This window comes from Plectropomus leopardus, chromosome 12 (assembly GCF_008729295.1).
Source record: "Plectropomus leopardus isolate mb chromosome 12, YSFRI_Pleo_2.0, whole genome shotgun sequence".
In the NCBI taxonomy this organism is placed as follows: Eukaryota; Metazoa; Chordata; class Actinopteri; order Perciformes; family Serranidae; genus Plectropomus; species Plectropomus leopardus.
In genome coordinates, this window is record NC_056474.1 from 4,828,890 (window position 1) to 4,842,135 (window position 13,246).

The 13,246-nt window shown below is 39.8% G+C and overlaps 1 protein-coding gene across 1 annotated transcript in view; it reads right to left on the minus strand.

Moving 5' to 3' along the window:
* The window catches only part of LOC121951540 (protein APCDD1-like), a 29,079-nt gene extending 28,457 nt beyond the window's left edge, over positions 1-622 (minus strand). Inside the window, exon 1 of the mRNA XM_042497905.1 lies at positions 234-622. Coding sequence (XP_042353839.1) covers positions 234-273 — 40 coding nt within the window. The 5' untranslated portion in view covers positions 274-622. The remainder of the gene's footprint in view (positions 1-233) is intronic.
* Positions 623-13,246: the final 12,624 nt, after the last annotated feature.

A 13,246-nucleotide genomic window follows, 5' to 3' on the forward strand; every position in this document is an offset into this window, starting at 1 on the left:
ACACACTGACATGATGCTAAACAGGTGTGCTGAGGGTGAAAAGGGGCATGTCAGGTTCACCTAAACATTTTAAAATCCACCTATTTCTAAAAAAAATGCATAAATAATGTGGATGAGCTTATCCTTTTTTGTTTTGCGCAGCAGAGCTTCTTTGTGTTTTGCATGCACACGTGGAGTCAAACATGTTTTTCACTGCACACTTCATGTATCAAAGTCATGCAAAAGTTTCTTACCGAATAAAGCAACGAGAAGCAGCGTGAGTGACGGCCCCATTCCGCACTTTAAGGGTTTAAAACGAGCCTCTCTGGTCACACTAGGCAGTTCTGGTTTTCCTTTACGCAGCGTCTTTGTTTACTCCGACACAAATCCTCACATTATGTATCCAAAGCGTGGAGCAAACACTCCTGAGATATCCAAGCATCATAGAGAAAAACACACCTCCGGTTCGCCACACAGGAGAAAACCTCCGCTGAGGATCAAAACAAAAGAATCGCTCCTAAAAATACGAAGGAGAGTCCAAACTTTACATCGGAGGAGCTCAGCGCTGTCGTTCACTGTTAGAGTGAAGCAGCTCGGTTGCTTTTACGCGCGTCCTCCAGTCCGTGCGCCCTGGAGGAGTGATTGTAAGTGTGCTCAGAGACTGAACTCACCCCCCGCCTCTGTGGAGATTTTAGGGGCGTGGAGTGTGTGTTGAAGTTTTTTGCCGTTAAATGCACGCTGCAAAAAAAAAAAAAAAAAAAAAAGATAAATCGCCCATGTGCACAAGGTGTGTTGGACAACTTGGAGATGTTTTAAAAGATATTCAAATAAGCTCAGATAATGTTAATTTCCACTCTTACCAAATGCAAAATTGCAAAGCAACATCAGCATCAGCAGAGTGCCAAACCCCTTTCTATTTATACATGTATTAACATTATTTTTAAATTAAGCATAAAAAAAATCTCTCTTCAGAGGCACAATAAGATTTATCACCAAACAGGTGTGCATTATTTTTATTCCTCTTAATATGTGTATTTAATGTTTAATGTATGCACCAAAAACAATTGTACAGGTATATACAATGAAATGTAGTTGCATTACTTGAGCAGAGCCTAAAACAATAAGAATAAAATACTAAAATAAATAGTGAAAGGTAAAAAGCATTCATGTTTTTGTAAAAAAAACAACAACTCACACTCTCTAACACTCACACACCAGTTCAAACATACATGCTCAGTATCTACATCTGCAAAGACATGAAAAGCTAAATCGATGAGTTAAATAAAAACTCACCCCCGTACAGTTGTTATGAATGTTGAGAATAGCGACAGAGACCAAAACTGTTATTTGTACCAGGCTATAAAAACTTTTTTTTTTTTTTCTGGAGCCAGTATCAAGTGGCCATTAGAGGAAGTGCAGTTTTTGGCATTTTGTGTTGGCTTAATTTTTTTAGCTTTGGAAGTTGCCACTTAGCTCAAACATGGTTAAAAACAGGGCTGTAGCACCATATTTTGGGCCCTATGCAAAGACTGTTTGTCCACTGTCCTTTCTTCTCTTAAACCATGTCTCTCTCACGCATCTTTTGATTTTTTTCATGACAGTTTTCTTTCTTTCGCTCTTTCTTTCTTGTCTATTTTGGAACCCCGATTTTCCTTTTCTAGGAAAAGACAGAGCAGTTTATGCTGGTGCTCCAGCAGCATGAGCACTCACTTGTTTTTTGCTGCATTTGAAACCTTTCAGGGGTTAAAGGGGCGTAAAAAGAGCTTCCACTAAGTTTTTAAGAAGTTCAGTCTTTCAACAAATTTATTCAAACAATTTTAATGTAGTCATGGAAGTAAAAACTTTTTATCCCAGGCTTATCGAAAGCCCACCCTGCGATTGGAGTCCCGCCCTCCATGATGCCCCGGTGCAGGTTTTTGTACCCTCTCATGGCTGTGGTCGCAGTGACATTGTACTCTTAAAATAGAACAGTAAGAGGAATATTTTTAAAATCTTGTGATTAATTTGGGTTAAAGTCATCATGGGACAACACTGAGCCTTTAGTTGAGGTTTTTTTTTCAGTACTTCTTTCTCGTTATCATTCATGATGAATGCTGCATATTATTCCTGACTGTGGCTCTCGCATTATTCACCTTTTCAGTATTAGCCCGCCTGAAGGGAGGAAAAACAGCAGAGCTTCATGGAGCCTCTTCGTCCCTGACACCTGTGTGTGTGTGTGTGTGTGTGTGTGTGGGGGGGGCTTGGCCTTGAGTTTCGAGCTCTCTGTCTCTTTTCAACTTGTGGCTCTGTGCTGTTGTGTCTCTCTGATCTTTTGACCCTGAGGCGAGAGTCTCCAGCTCCTCTTCACTCATCCAGTCCGCCGCTCTGACACCGAGCCAACAGTGTTAGAGTCCTCCCTGTCTTTAAGCACTCACTGTATCTGCACTAAAGCGCCACAACTATTTTATTACTTTTCAAAATTTTTCACATGGAGAAGAATTTAGTGGTAAAGCTCCAAAGTAAAAACAGATAGAAACATTTGTGAAATATGATTTGCTGTGAAAGTTTTATCATTGTAAAAACGACTGGAGTAATCCACGAAACTGCATCTTAAAATATGTTCTGGCTCGTAATGGACAATTTGATCGATACAGCAAACTGGAGATACCGTTTTTTGTTTCCCTTGTTAAAACCATAGACTGTATATAAAGATGCCCCCACTTACCCCTGTATGCTTAAGTGAGGCTAAATATCGGCTGCTGCCATCTTGTGCTGGTGACGTCATTCGCAGCCGAGGTCTGTGCAGTAGCGATATCTGCGGTGGAGGAGTTCCCACCAAAACACCTGTGAGACGAACTGCGAGTATCTCCATTGAATGCGAGTGCACGGATTGGCTGTCACAGCTGTCAGTCATGGTGAAAATCCCCCTTTTATTTAATTGAATAACTTATTAAAACTAAATTTATCATAAAAACGATCACTTGAACAAACATCAGGGTGCTGAGAACTACCTTCAGTGAGAGAAACAATCTTTGGAAAAATATATTTGGCGTGTACTTTGAGTTATTAGTTTTGGCCTATGTCATGGAGATGCAGGCTTTATGACCTATACTGAAGTCAGACAGCAGGGGGACATCCACATTAAAAAAAGTTTGGTGTGTTAATGTGCAACTTTTTGGCCGAGACACAACAACGTGAGGCAACGCAGCAGGGTGCTTTCATCCCCGCTCAGGCCTTCAGGTGACAAATTACTTGTTTTTTGCAATTTAAATTAAACAAAGCAAAAAAAAAAAAAAAACATTTGAGAGGTTTGAAGTGGTCAATATTTGAAATTTATGTTTGATAATTAAGTTAAATATAGAATTTTTTTAAAATAATTAATCGAATAATCATGCCTGCTTAAAAAATTTTATGCTGCTGTCCAACAAGGTGAAACAAGATGATTTTTTTGAACCATTAAAGGGAAGCAAAAGAGGGGAAAATGAGTTTAAAGGATAATAAACTATTTTAACTGGGTTGTGGCAAACTTTTGTCACAAAGTTGCAAAACATTTTTTTGCAGTGCAAAGTTTTCATCGAAGCTTTCAACGTATAGAGAGAAGTGATGGTGAAGGAGGCCTCGCTGAACACAAAAACAGTATTTCATGTGCTTATCCAATAATCCTCCAATCCTTAATCAGTAGAGCAACGCTGCACTAAGGGAGTTCTAATTAATTTCCATTGTTTGGCGTCTTAACCCTCACGGCTGCCTCCCTCTATACGCTCCACGGTATTTGCTCTTTTTCCTCTAATCCTGGATCCACGCTCTGGGAGAGTGACTCCAGCCCTCCTCTGTCTCTCTCTCTCTCTCTCTCCCTCTCAATTCCTCCTTTTCTCAAGATCCGGAAAAGCTGCGGAGCGAGATCCGAACAAACAGACTGATGGGATTTGCAAGAAGCCCGGAAGGGGCTTTAATAATAAGAAGAGCTGTATAGAGGGAGCGGCTGGAGGCAGGGAGGTGAAACTGGGAGGCTTGTTCTGGTGTGTTGACCCCTGTGCTGTCCTGTGAGGCTAATCAAAGCATCAGTGCACCCTCTTTGTGCCGCTGCAGGAATGCGATCTTTGAGAGGTGGAAATAAGACTGCTTTGATTGTCAAAAGGCTCAATGGGACAGTAAAACCGGTGAAAAACCTAGTATCCTCACATGTCTTACAGAATATTATCATCAGGGCCGTTTCTAGGATTTAAGGGCACTGGGAGCTTAGCCAAGACGTCTGTAGGGGGGCCCAGGGGGGTTCCTCCTTTTTGATTTACAAGCTCTATTTTGATGCTTTTGTATGCACTTTGGCAAAAACAATTTTTTTAAAGCTCAAATTATAAATTGTGATGTTAAAAATATTGACAGCTGTTAGCAATTACTACTGAGGAGAAACAGAATAGTTAACTGCTACTATTAGAAATGTATTGACTAGAGTTGGAAAAATAGTATGTATTTTTGTTAAAAGTGGTGGAATAAGTTTTAAGTATGGACAGATTATTAGATCTGGGACATTTTATCATTATTAGGAACTCTTCATTATGTGCAAAAAGGAGGAGGTATGTAAAATAATTCTTTAAGCAATGGAAAGGTTGTTTTATTTTGGCTTAAGGGAGGCGCATACAACTTTTTATAGTAGTTTTGTATTCATTTTACAGCAGATTTTTTAAAGGAATGTTTTAAATATAAAATATATTTTTTTAATTTTTATTTTTTTTAAATGTTGCCATTTTTTCCCTTTAACAATTTCTGGTGATTTTCAAAGGATTTGGGTGATTTATTTTTATTTTAAAAAAAAGGCATTTTTTTCTTTCTTTTAAAAAAGAAAGAAAAACATTTTGTGGCATTTTTTGTGGCATTTTTTTCCCCCTTAGTTTTCCTCTTTAAATTCTTTTTTTTTTTTTTTTGCAGTTTTTTCTTAATTTTTAAAATTTTTTTTCAAATATATTGGATTTACAATGCTAAGCTTGTGGAGTATTTACACCAGGTTGCATTCAAAACATGTTCAAAGCTAAATATTACTTGTTTGAGCTACATTACGTTGATTTATACGTATATCCTCATTACAGCTTTGCTAAAACAACAAATCTAGGGCGGCCAAGACTTTTGCACAGTATTATACAAATATATGTAAAAAGGGACTGAAGCCTCGGACACCCAGGCCTTATGATGCCACTGATCATCATGATTTTTCTTATAAATGCTGTTTTTCTCTCTTTAAACCCTCAGGGATCTTTCTAACATGTTTCTTGCATTAAGTCTTTATCATCAGTGTCCCTAAACATGTCAGAGCAGATGAATGTGAGTGGGGACATTTCAAAGTTACTGTCTCTCTGTTTCTGATTAAAACCATGTTTCTGAAGAACTGGATGACTGCGCTGTTTTCTGTTTGCCTCTCTCTTCATGTCTCCCCGTAGACGTTTGTGTCATTTCTGGAGGGTGCCGTAAAGGGCGGAATGAGAAGGGAGTGGCGCTCAATGAACATAAAACTCACACTGAGTTATGGGACGTAAATTGTTTTGCTGTTGATTGTTTGTTGCTGTAGATCAGGCCTGAGGAGTTACTGACAGCAACACCAACGTGTTTTTTAGTGACTTATTTTAGCCGTAAAACCTCTTCAACCCTACAGTGATACCGATGGGTCAGATAAGCTCATGCTGTGCAGCTCAAATTCACAGTTTTGCATTTTAAATACTAGTAAAGACCCTAAAGGTTTTAAATAAATAGAAAATACAGTAAATAAATCTTGATTCATCATGTTATGATCGCACGTTCTGTGGACTAATTGGACCACGAATGCAAGTACGTCTCAGCAGTTTCCCTGAAGTTAAAAAATATATATAAAAAAATAGAGACAACATGACCAAACTAAAAATAACAAACAAAACAGAAAACCCACCAAAAAGTCTCAAAAGGATAAAAAAAAAACTCAAAATTATTAAAAAACCCAAAACAAAACAAAAAGCTGAAGATATTTTAAAGAAATAGAAAAAACACCTGAAAACCTCTAAATTATAAAAAAAAATAGAAAAAAACACCCCCAAACCCCTATAAATTATTTATATATAAAAAACACCCCCAGAACCTTAAAATAATTTATAAAAAATAGCCAAAAAGCTAGAGGTTTATCAAAATAGTTAGCAATTAGTTTTTCTTTCGATTAATCAACTATTTGTTGCAGCTGTACTTGTTTATTGTGGATGCTTTTACTTGATTCTCCGGTACTCTGCTTTCCCACCAAAATTATAGTGTGTATGCAGGTGTTTTGAACACCCGTAAACCTGCTAAAAATAGGCTACAGACTCCTTTCCCATTGCCAGAAGACTAGAGCTGTGTGCATGGCTCTGCAGCAGATGAGTATACCTTTCTGTGGGTATGGGTTTTTTGGGGGTTTTTTTTTGGTTTAAGCAGCGTCGACGCCAGCTAAAGTGTTACAGTGATTACTCCTTTTCACACATCTCTAACGTTTTCAACTCTGCGCAGACTAATCTAGGACGAATGTTAAGCACTGTTCGGGCGGTATCATGTGGCGGCGCGTCATTGCATCTCGCTGCTTAAGGGAAGATCTTAAGATGCTCTTTTTCTCTTTCACTGCACTGATCTTTGTCTGAAACAATCAGCTCTTGAGATGACAGTAAGATCCAAAAGAAAACCTTTAGGAGAAACAGATAAGAATTTGATGATCTCAAAGCAAGAAGCTGAGACAATGAATAGACGACTGTGAACAGGAAAATTTTCCTCCGAGTCTCAGCTTCTGCAGCACAGATTTTGACTTTTGATCAAATACCGTCTCTTATTTCCCTTAAACCTAATGGAACTAAAATACTAAATGACTGAGTGCTCTTTAACTGTATGATGGATGGTATCTGGCTTTAAGCCTCTTTTCCACTGGACGAAAAACCCACCAACACCCACTAAGATCTGACTTTTTAATGTAATGGGAAATCCGCATTTACACCCAGGTCAAATGACTCTGCATTGGTCACCGGTATTTATCAGCTCTGATCAGCATTGATGTAAACACAGCACTCGGGTGATCACGCTAATTTTAAATTAGTATTGGGCAGAGACAAAAGGAAGACTATTTCTTAGGAGCTTTAAGAAGAAGTATTTCTTATACTCATTAAATTCAGCTCTTGAGAAATCTTTATCTTTTCTAAGAGTTGAGAAACCTCTGAGAAGCCTATGAACACAGCAAAGGAACTCCCGCTGATTTATTCTTTTGCTCCTTATTTCCCTGAAGCGGGGGTTAAGGGAAAAAGATCAGAATTTGGTAATCTCTAAGTTAGACGCTGATTTATTTCTCAGAAACAAAGACTATTTTGAGCAGCAACATTTATATCTGGGTATATCCTAATACCAAGCTTGAAAAAACACTGATTCCTACAATTCCTATAATGCTTTCCAGCCTGACAAAAGCACAAAATATTATGCAAGTGACCCTTTAAGTGAGATAAAGCATGCGAAATGTATCTGCAAACACTACTGTACTTGACCCATGTTTGCTCCAACGGCAGAAGAACAACTGTGATACTTGGAAAAACTCAGCAGTCAAACAATGAGTCAAACAAACGAGGCGGCATCGAGCCCAGCCGAGAAAACCTGGCTCCAAGTTCACTTTCAATATGGACGACATCTGCTGCTGCAGAGACAATTGAAACAGTACAGTTAAGTCAATCCAGACTGGGAGCGGGAAGCAGAGAGGAAAAAAAAGCAAAGAGGAGGTGTAGGAGAGGAGGGGAGGGAGGTCTTTTCATCTGTCGTGTCGGTAAATACTCCCATGTGCAATGAGAGATCCCATTGTGTCGCAGTGCAGGGTCAAGGAGAAACTGTCCCCAAAAATAGAAAAAAGTCCCAGAAACAAGTGAGACAATAGAGAAGAAAAACTTTTTTTTCCCCCAATTAAAAAATATATATATAATTTACAAACTCTCTCATGTCCGGCTTATAATAACTTTAAAAAAACTTGCAGTCCCACAGGAACCCCCAGATGTTACATTAACGTTTGTCAGGCAACAAGCTTTTGAGCGATTGCTTCCTCCAGGAGACCTTCAGGTCCTCATGCGGGTGTGAGGTGATTGACAGTAAGCAGAGCGTAACGTCATGCAGCGCTGATATGAAAACACTCTCTGGGCTCAGAGGAATAATGATAAAAACTGAAACACTGACAGAGCCCATAAACTGTCATGTTTTCTGTGATGGATTGTTTACCTAAGGCGATTTCCAGGACCGCTGAGGTTGTTTTTCACAGTGGACGAGCTGCAGCACACTTCTGGAAAACAACAGAAAGATAAAAATGGAGGGGAGGGAAGACGCTTAATTACCGGCACAAGCCAAAAAAGACAAAATATTTGACATCCATGATGCAGCATGACCCTCTCTCTCTGTAAACCGACCTAAAAGAGGCCTGTTGCTCTGCCATGCCAGAGTCAGGATTCTTGTGGTTTCAGTGGCCTCTGGCCCATCCAGCGGCCTCTGGCCCTCTCTGACAGGCCCGTTTGTCCTCCGTGGTGCCAGCTGCTGGTGAACACACAGGCTGACTCGACATCGTGCTGCTCTGCATAAAGAAGAGGAAGCAGAGGCCTTCAGCCGACTGAAGCAGCAGTGATTTATGCTAAAAGCACACCCATAACCATAAATATACATCATGCATTCTTCTAGTGACCAGAAAAACCAGCTTTGTAGGCACTAAGTGTTTTTAAAGAGGGAATAAGAGAGATAAATAACAAGAAGTAAAGCTGCCATTATGCTTAAACACTGCATGCTGCACGGTTGAATAACGAAGCTCACCTCCCCCCATACTTCTTTGTAGCATTCGAATTGAGGAAGTAAGGAAGGATGTCCAACAGGATGTCCAACAGTCTGATGGCGCCGTCAGCCAGCTGGGTTGAGATTAGGGCTGCAACAACAAATCAATGAAATCGATTATTAAATGTGTTGGAAACTCACTGGGAGGCAGAGAGAACGTTTCGTACATAAAAACGTAAAAGTTTGGGAGCACATCACATTATGCAAAACAAGGAAGTGTGTTAGCTGCAAAATTTGCAAAAGTGACACGGCATGGCACGTGAGCATGACAGTTATGACGAAGCATCTAAAGCAAAAGTGAGGAGGAGGAGAGCTGAACGGCAGGTAAGTCTCAACAAAAAACACCATACGTTCACGTTAAACGTAAGAAAACGTAACGGTATGTTGGAAAAGATGTCAACATTTAGTTTTTGAAATATTTAGTATTTTGTGGTTATCATCTGTTTTCGATAAAAGTGATGGGAGAAAAAAATGCTTATTTTAAAAATAATAAAATAATCGACCGATTAATCCGATTAATCGATTATCAAAATAATCATTAGTTGCAGAAGAGAAGATGTGTTCAGACCTCTTTCTCTTTTTTATTTGTTAAACGAACGTTTCTGTCACTTTGTATCTGAACGACAGCATAAATGAAGCACTATGAACGTCTTCCAAAAGACACTGTCTGCAAATGTTACCCTCATATTTGTCACTTTTGTCTTCAGACGTGGTCGTGCTGGACAACACCTGGGGCCAGACGCAAAAATGTGTGTGTAGATTCACAACTAAAACTGAGAAAATGCACAAAGGCAGAAATAGGTTCAGGTAAGTAAAGTAATGTGGGTTATGTTCGGGTAAGAAAGGTCAGGTTTAGGTAAGAAACAATATGGAGGTTAAGTTATGGCAAGTTATATAGCTTAAATTTAGGTAAGAAAAATTACCTTTCAGCATCTATCTCTCTATACACACACACACACAGACACACACACAAACACACACACATATATATACATACATGCAGCAGGATGCTAGTATAGCTGCCAATCTTCTCCATGTTTACTGGAGCAGAAGGAAAGTTTACAGTCTGGTGAGTTGATTTCCTCATACCGATTAGTGACTCTCAGCCACACGCCAACACCGTCCAAAGCCAACCACAAAAAGCACCAACAAGATTTGCAAAATAGACATAAAAGTCTAAATATAGCACTCATTTGGCATAAATTTAGAGGAGCTGAAGGAGAGCCCACTGAAAGCGCCCACATCATCAAAGCATTTCTTATTTTTGAGTTTTTAGACCAAAAAAATGGCCTGGGCGTGCACATTTTCAATAGATTCTAAATGTATAGCTTTTTGTAACTTTATATTATATATAAAGGTTGTAGTGCGTTAATCCCAGTGGGAGACTTAATGTAAGCTTTGTATTCAAGAATTTGATGGACCTCATGCACAAAATGTTCACACTGTTAAGACAGTTTTTAAAACAGCTGTCCAGCTAGTTCTAATTTCACACAAAGACGGAGACAGCAGATGTCCCAGCTCTCTGTTGGGTGTTTTATAAAAACACGTGTTAATAGCCTTTGTTCAACATAATAAGTTTGCAGGGCAGCGTCGCACCACAAAACATGAAAAAAGGGAATCAACAATAAATTACAGTTCTGCTGAAGGGCTGCCGTGAAGTCAGATATAGAGATTTCATTTTATTTCTGTCCAAGCGGTTTTCCCCTGGGTGTGACAGGCAGCTGCATGCTTCAAAGGCTCTGGCATGAGTCTGAGGAGGAGGAACAGAAAGCTGTGAAATGCTCCCTGACCATCCAGAACGTTCTGCTCACAGGTGGCAGGAAGATGAGCGCAGAACAGCCACGCAAATCTCACTGCGGATCGCGGTGACGCCGGGAGATGAAGTACTCCGCCAAAGAGACGAAAGCGCATCCATCACCGCCTTTTTAAGTCACGCCATCTCTTTTAAATAAGCTGAACTTTTTTAGGAACTTGTTTTTAACCAGAAAAGTTGATGACTTCTTTATTTATGGTGGGGCTTAAGAAGAAGGAAGTCTGAAGTAATAAAAGGAACTTTTCATATGAATAAATGACTATTTTGGCATCTAGTGCCAGTTAATAAAGGTTTTATATTTGCATGCTGTAAACATTTATGAGAGGGAATATTGTGTGCTGTACATGATGTATTTTTATGATTTTAGGTGTTGTTTGTATTACACAGATACAAGAGGCCATATTGTGTCTTTAAAACAAAAATATGAAAGCAATGTATCACTGAAATGAAGAAGCTGCTCAGATACTTTGATCTCAATGAACCTGGTTGTTACTGGATAGTAAATGTATAAATCATATCACCCTCAATACAAAACTGTCCTGTACTGTTGACCATCACACAAAACAAGGCGGGTTTCCATTAACCCTCACTGTGCAAACTGAAATTGCAAATATAAAACACACCGAATGGCAACTCATGCATTTAGAAAAAAACTCCCATTTATCACTAAAAAGAAAAGTTTTTACGTTCGCACGAGGTGGTACTTCAGGTGAAGTGAAAAAGCCATAATTTGCAAAACTCCAATGGAAACGCTTTTTTCCCAAAGTTATCAGTACACCAGTCTGTGTCCAGCGTTTAAATGTGGTTATGTGTCAGACATGTTAACTGTACTCATTTTACTGAAGATGTTAAAATTCACCTGCTCTGTGCTGCAGGAAAGGACTCCAATCAGGCTGAGCTGTGGGGGGCTCACGTGTTTACGTTCCAGTGCTGCTCACACCGACAACGAAATGGCTCGACTTCATCAATAAACCCGTTAATAACCCAATAAATATTTATCCAATAAATTGGGTAAAATGAATGACCGCAGAAGCAGGATCACAAACACTGAAATGGCATTCGTCCTCTGCAAAGAATAAATCAATAACTATCCAAATGCCTAAATCAAGAACTGAATACCTAACCGATAAACGAATACTCGAGTAGCTGAATATTTGGGTCCAGCCTAACGCAAACCTATTCATTTTAGCGAGATAATTTATTGTGTCTGTGACTCAGCAGGAACAGCTGACCCAGCAGCTGCAGGAAGCACAGACTGCATGTAAAGAGTCAAAATTAACATAGTGCATTTAGAATAAAAACATCTTTTTCGCTAATGGAGTGAATCAATACACTGATACTTTTATCACTATTTGCTCTCTCTCGCTCTCGACCATCAATTTTACAAAGACATATCAAAATTATATTAAGGAAAACATGGCTGTGCTCTCGTCTAACTCAGGAGGGAGTGTTTTAAAAAAAGCGTTTTGATGATACGTGTTTGTACTAACTGTGTCCCCCCACCCCGCCTTTGAAATCATAATTACGCCCCTGCTCCGCGCGCTCCACCCTCCTGGGCCCTCTGTACTTTCATCTGTTACTAATTTAGATGCTTTAGGGCAGAGACAGAATGTAATTTAATGGCAATTCATTACTGTTCACATCAATTGTCACAAACGTGTCTGTGCAGAGCGAAAATTTGCTCTTTGAGTTTTCAGCTGTCGGGCTCAAAGAGCAGCAGGAAGCGGCAGGTACACACATTCGTGTGTGTTTGGTGCCTTCTGAGTGACGGGGAAATTACTAGAGGGTCACATTTCAAAAAAGTACCATCAAGACGCCTCAACATTTGATCTTCTGTCTGTGTGTGTGAGTTTGTGTGTGTACGTGTCCAGGCTTGAAAACAGGAAAGGCATTAAGAGAATTTTTGATCTTTTAACAGTGCGGATTTGTTTGTTTAAAGATTTCCAAGCACACACACACACACACAAAACAGAGGCTGAGGTTCATTTTCACTGACATAATTGTATAAAAATGATGTAACACTAATACAATAGAAACTGACAACAAACTTAGGAGCTTAAAAACGTCTTGCCAGAGCCTGTAAAGCTGTAAAAAGATGAGCGTGGGAGCCAAAGTCAGACTATCTGTGCGAGTGAAGTGGTCAGAGCGTGGAGATTGATGGCCTCTCAGTGCAACACCACTGATGTGCGCTGCAAGTTTTCCATGAGCAAAGACACATTTGCGGTGTGTGTGTGAAACAGAATGTGTCCCAGATTTTCTCTCTTCTTCTTCCTCCCCTCTCCGCTCTGCTCTCTTCTCTGCGGGCTGGATGGAGGCAGCTTTGATGTGGCACTCTCTCAGTGTTGTGACCGCAGGCCCAAGAGGAACCAGATGCTCTTTGGACTGGCTTGTGGTGGTGAGGCATATGTATAAATACAAAAAAAAGAGGATAGAGAAAAGATGGGTGCAGGGCTATAAGGCGGGGGGGCAGCCTCCATGCCAGTCGAGTTTACTGTAAAGTTTCCAGCACCACAGCAGACAGAGAAGTGTGTCTTGCTCGGGTTACAGTCCGCGGAAAAAATAGAGATGAACATAAATGTTCTCTCAAACACGGCTTGTGTTGGCAAGCGATCATTTACGGGTTTAAAGCAGGAAAAAAATCAAGCCATCAGC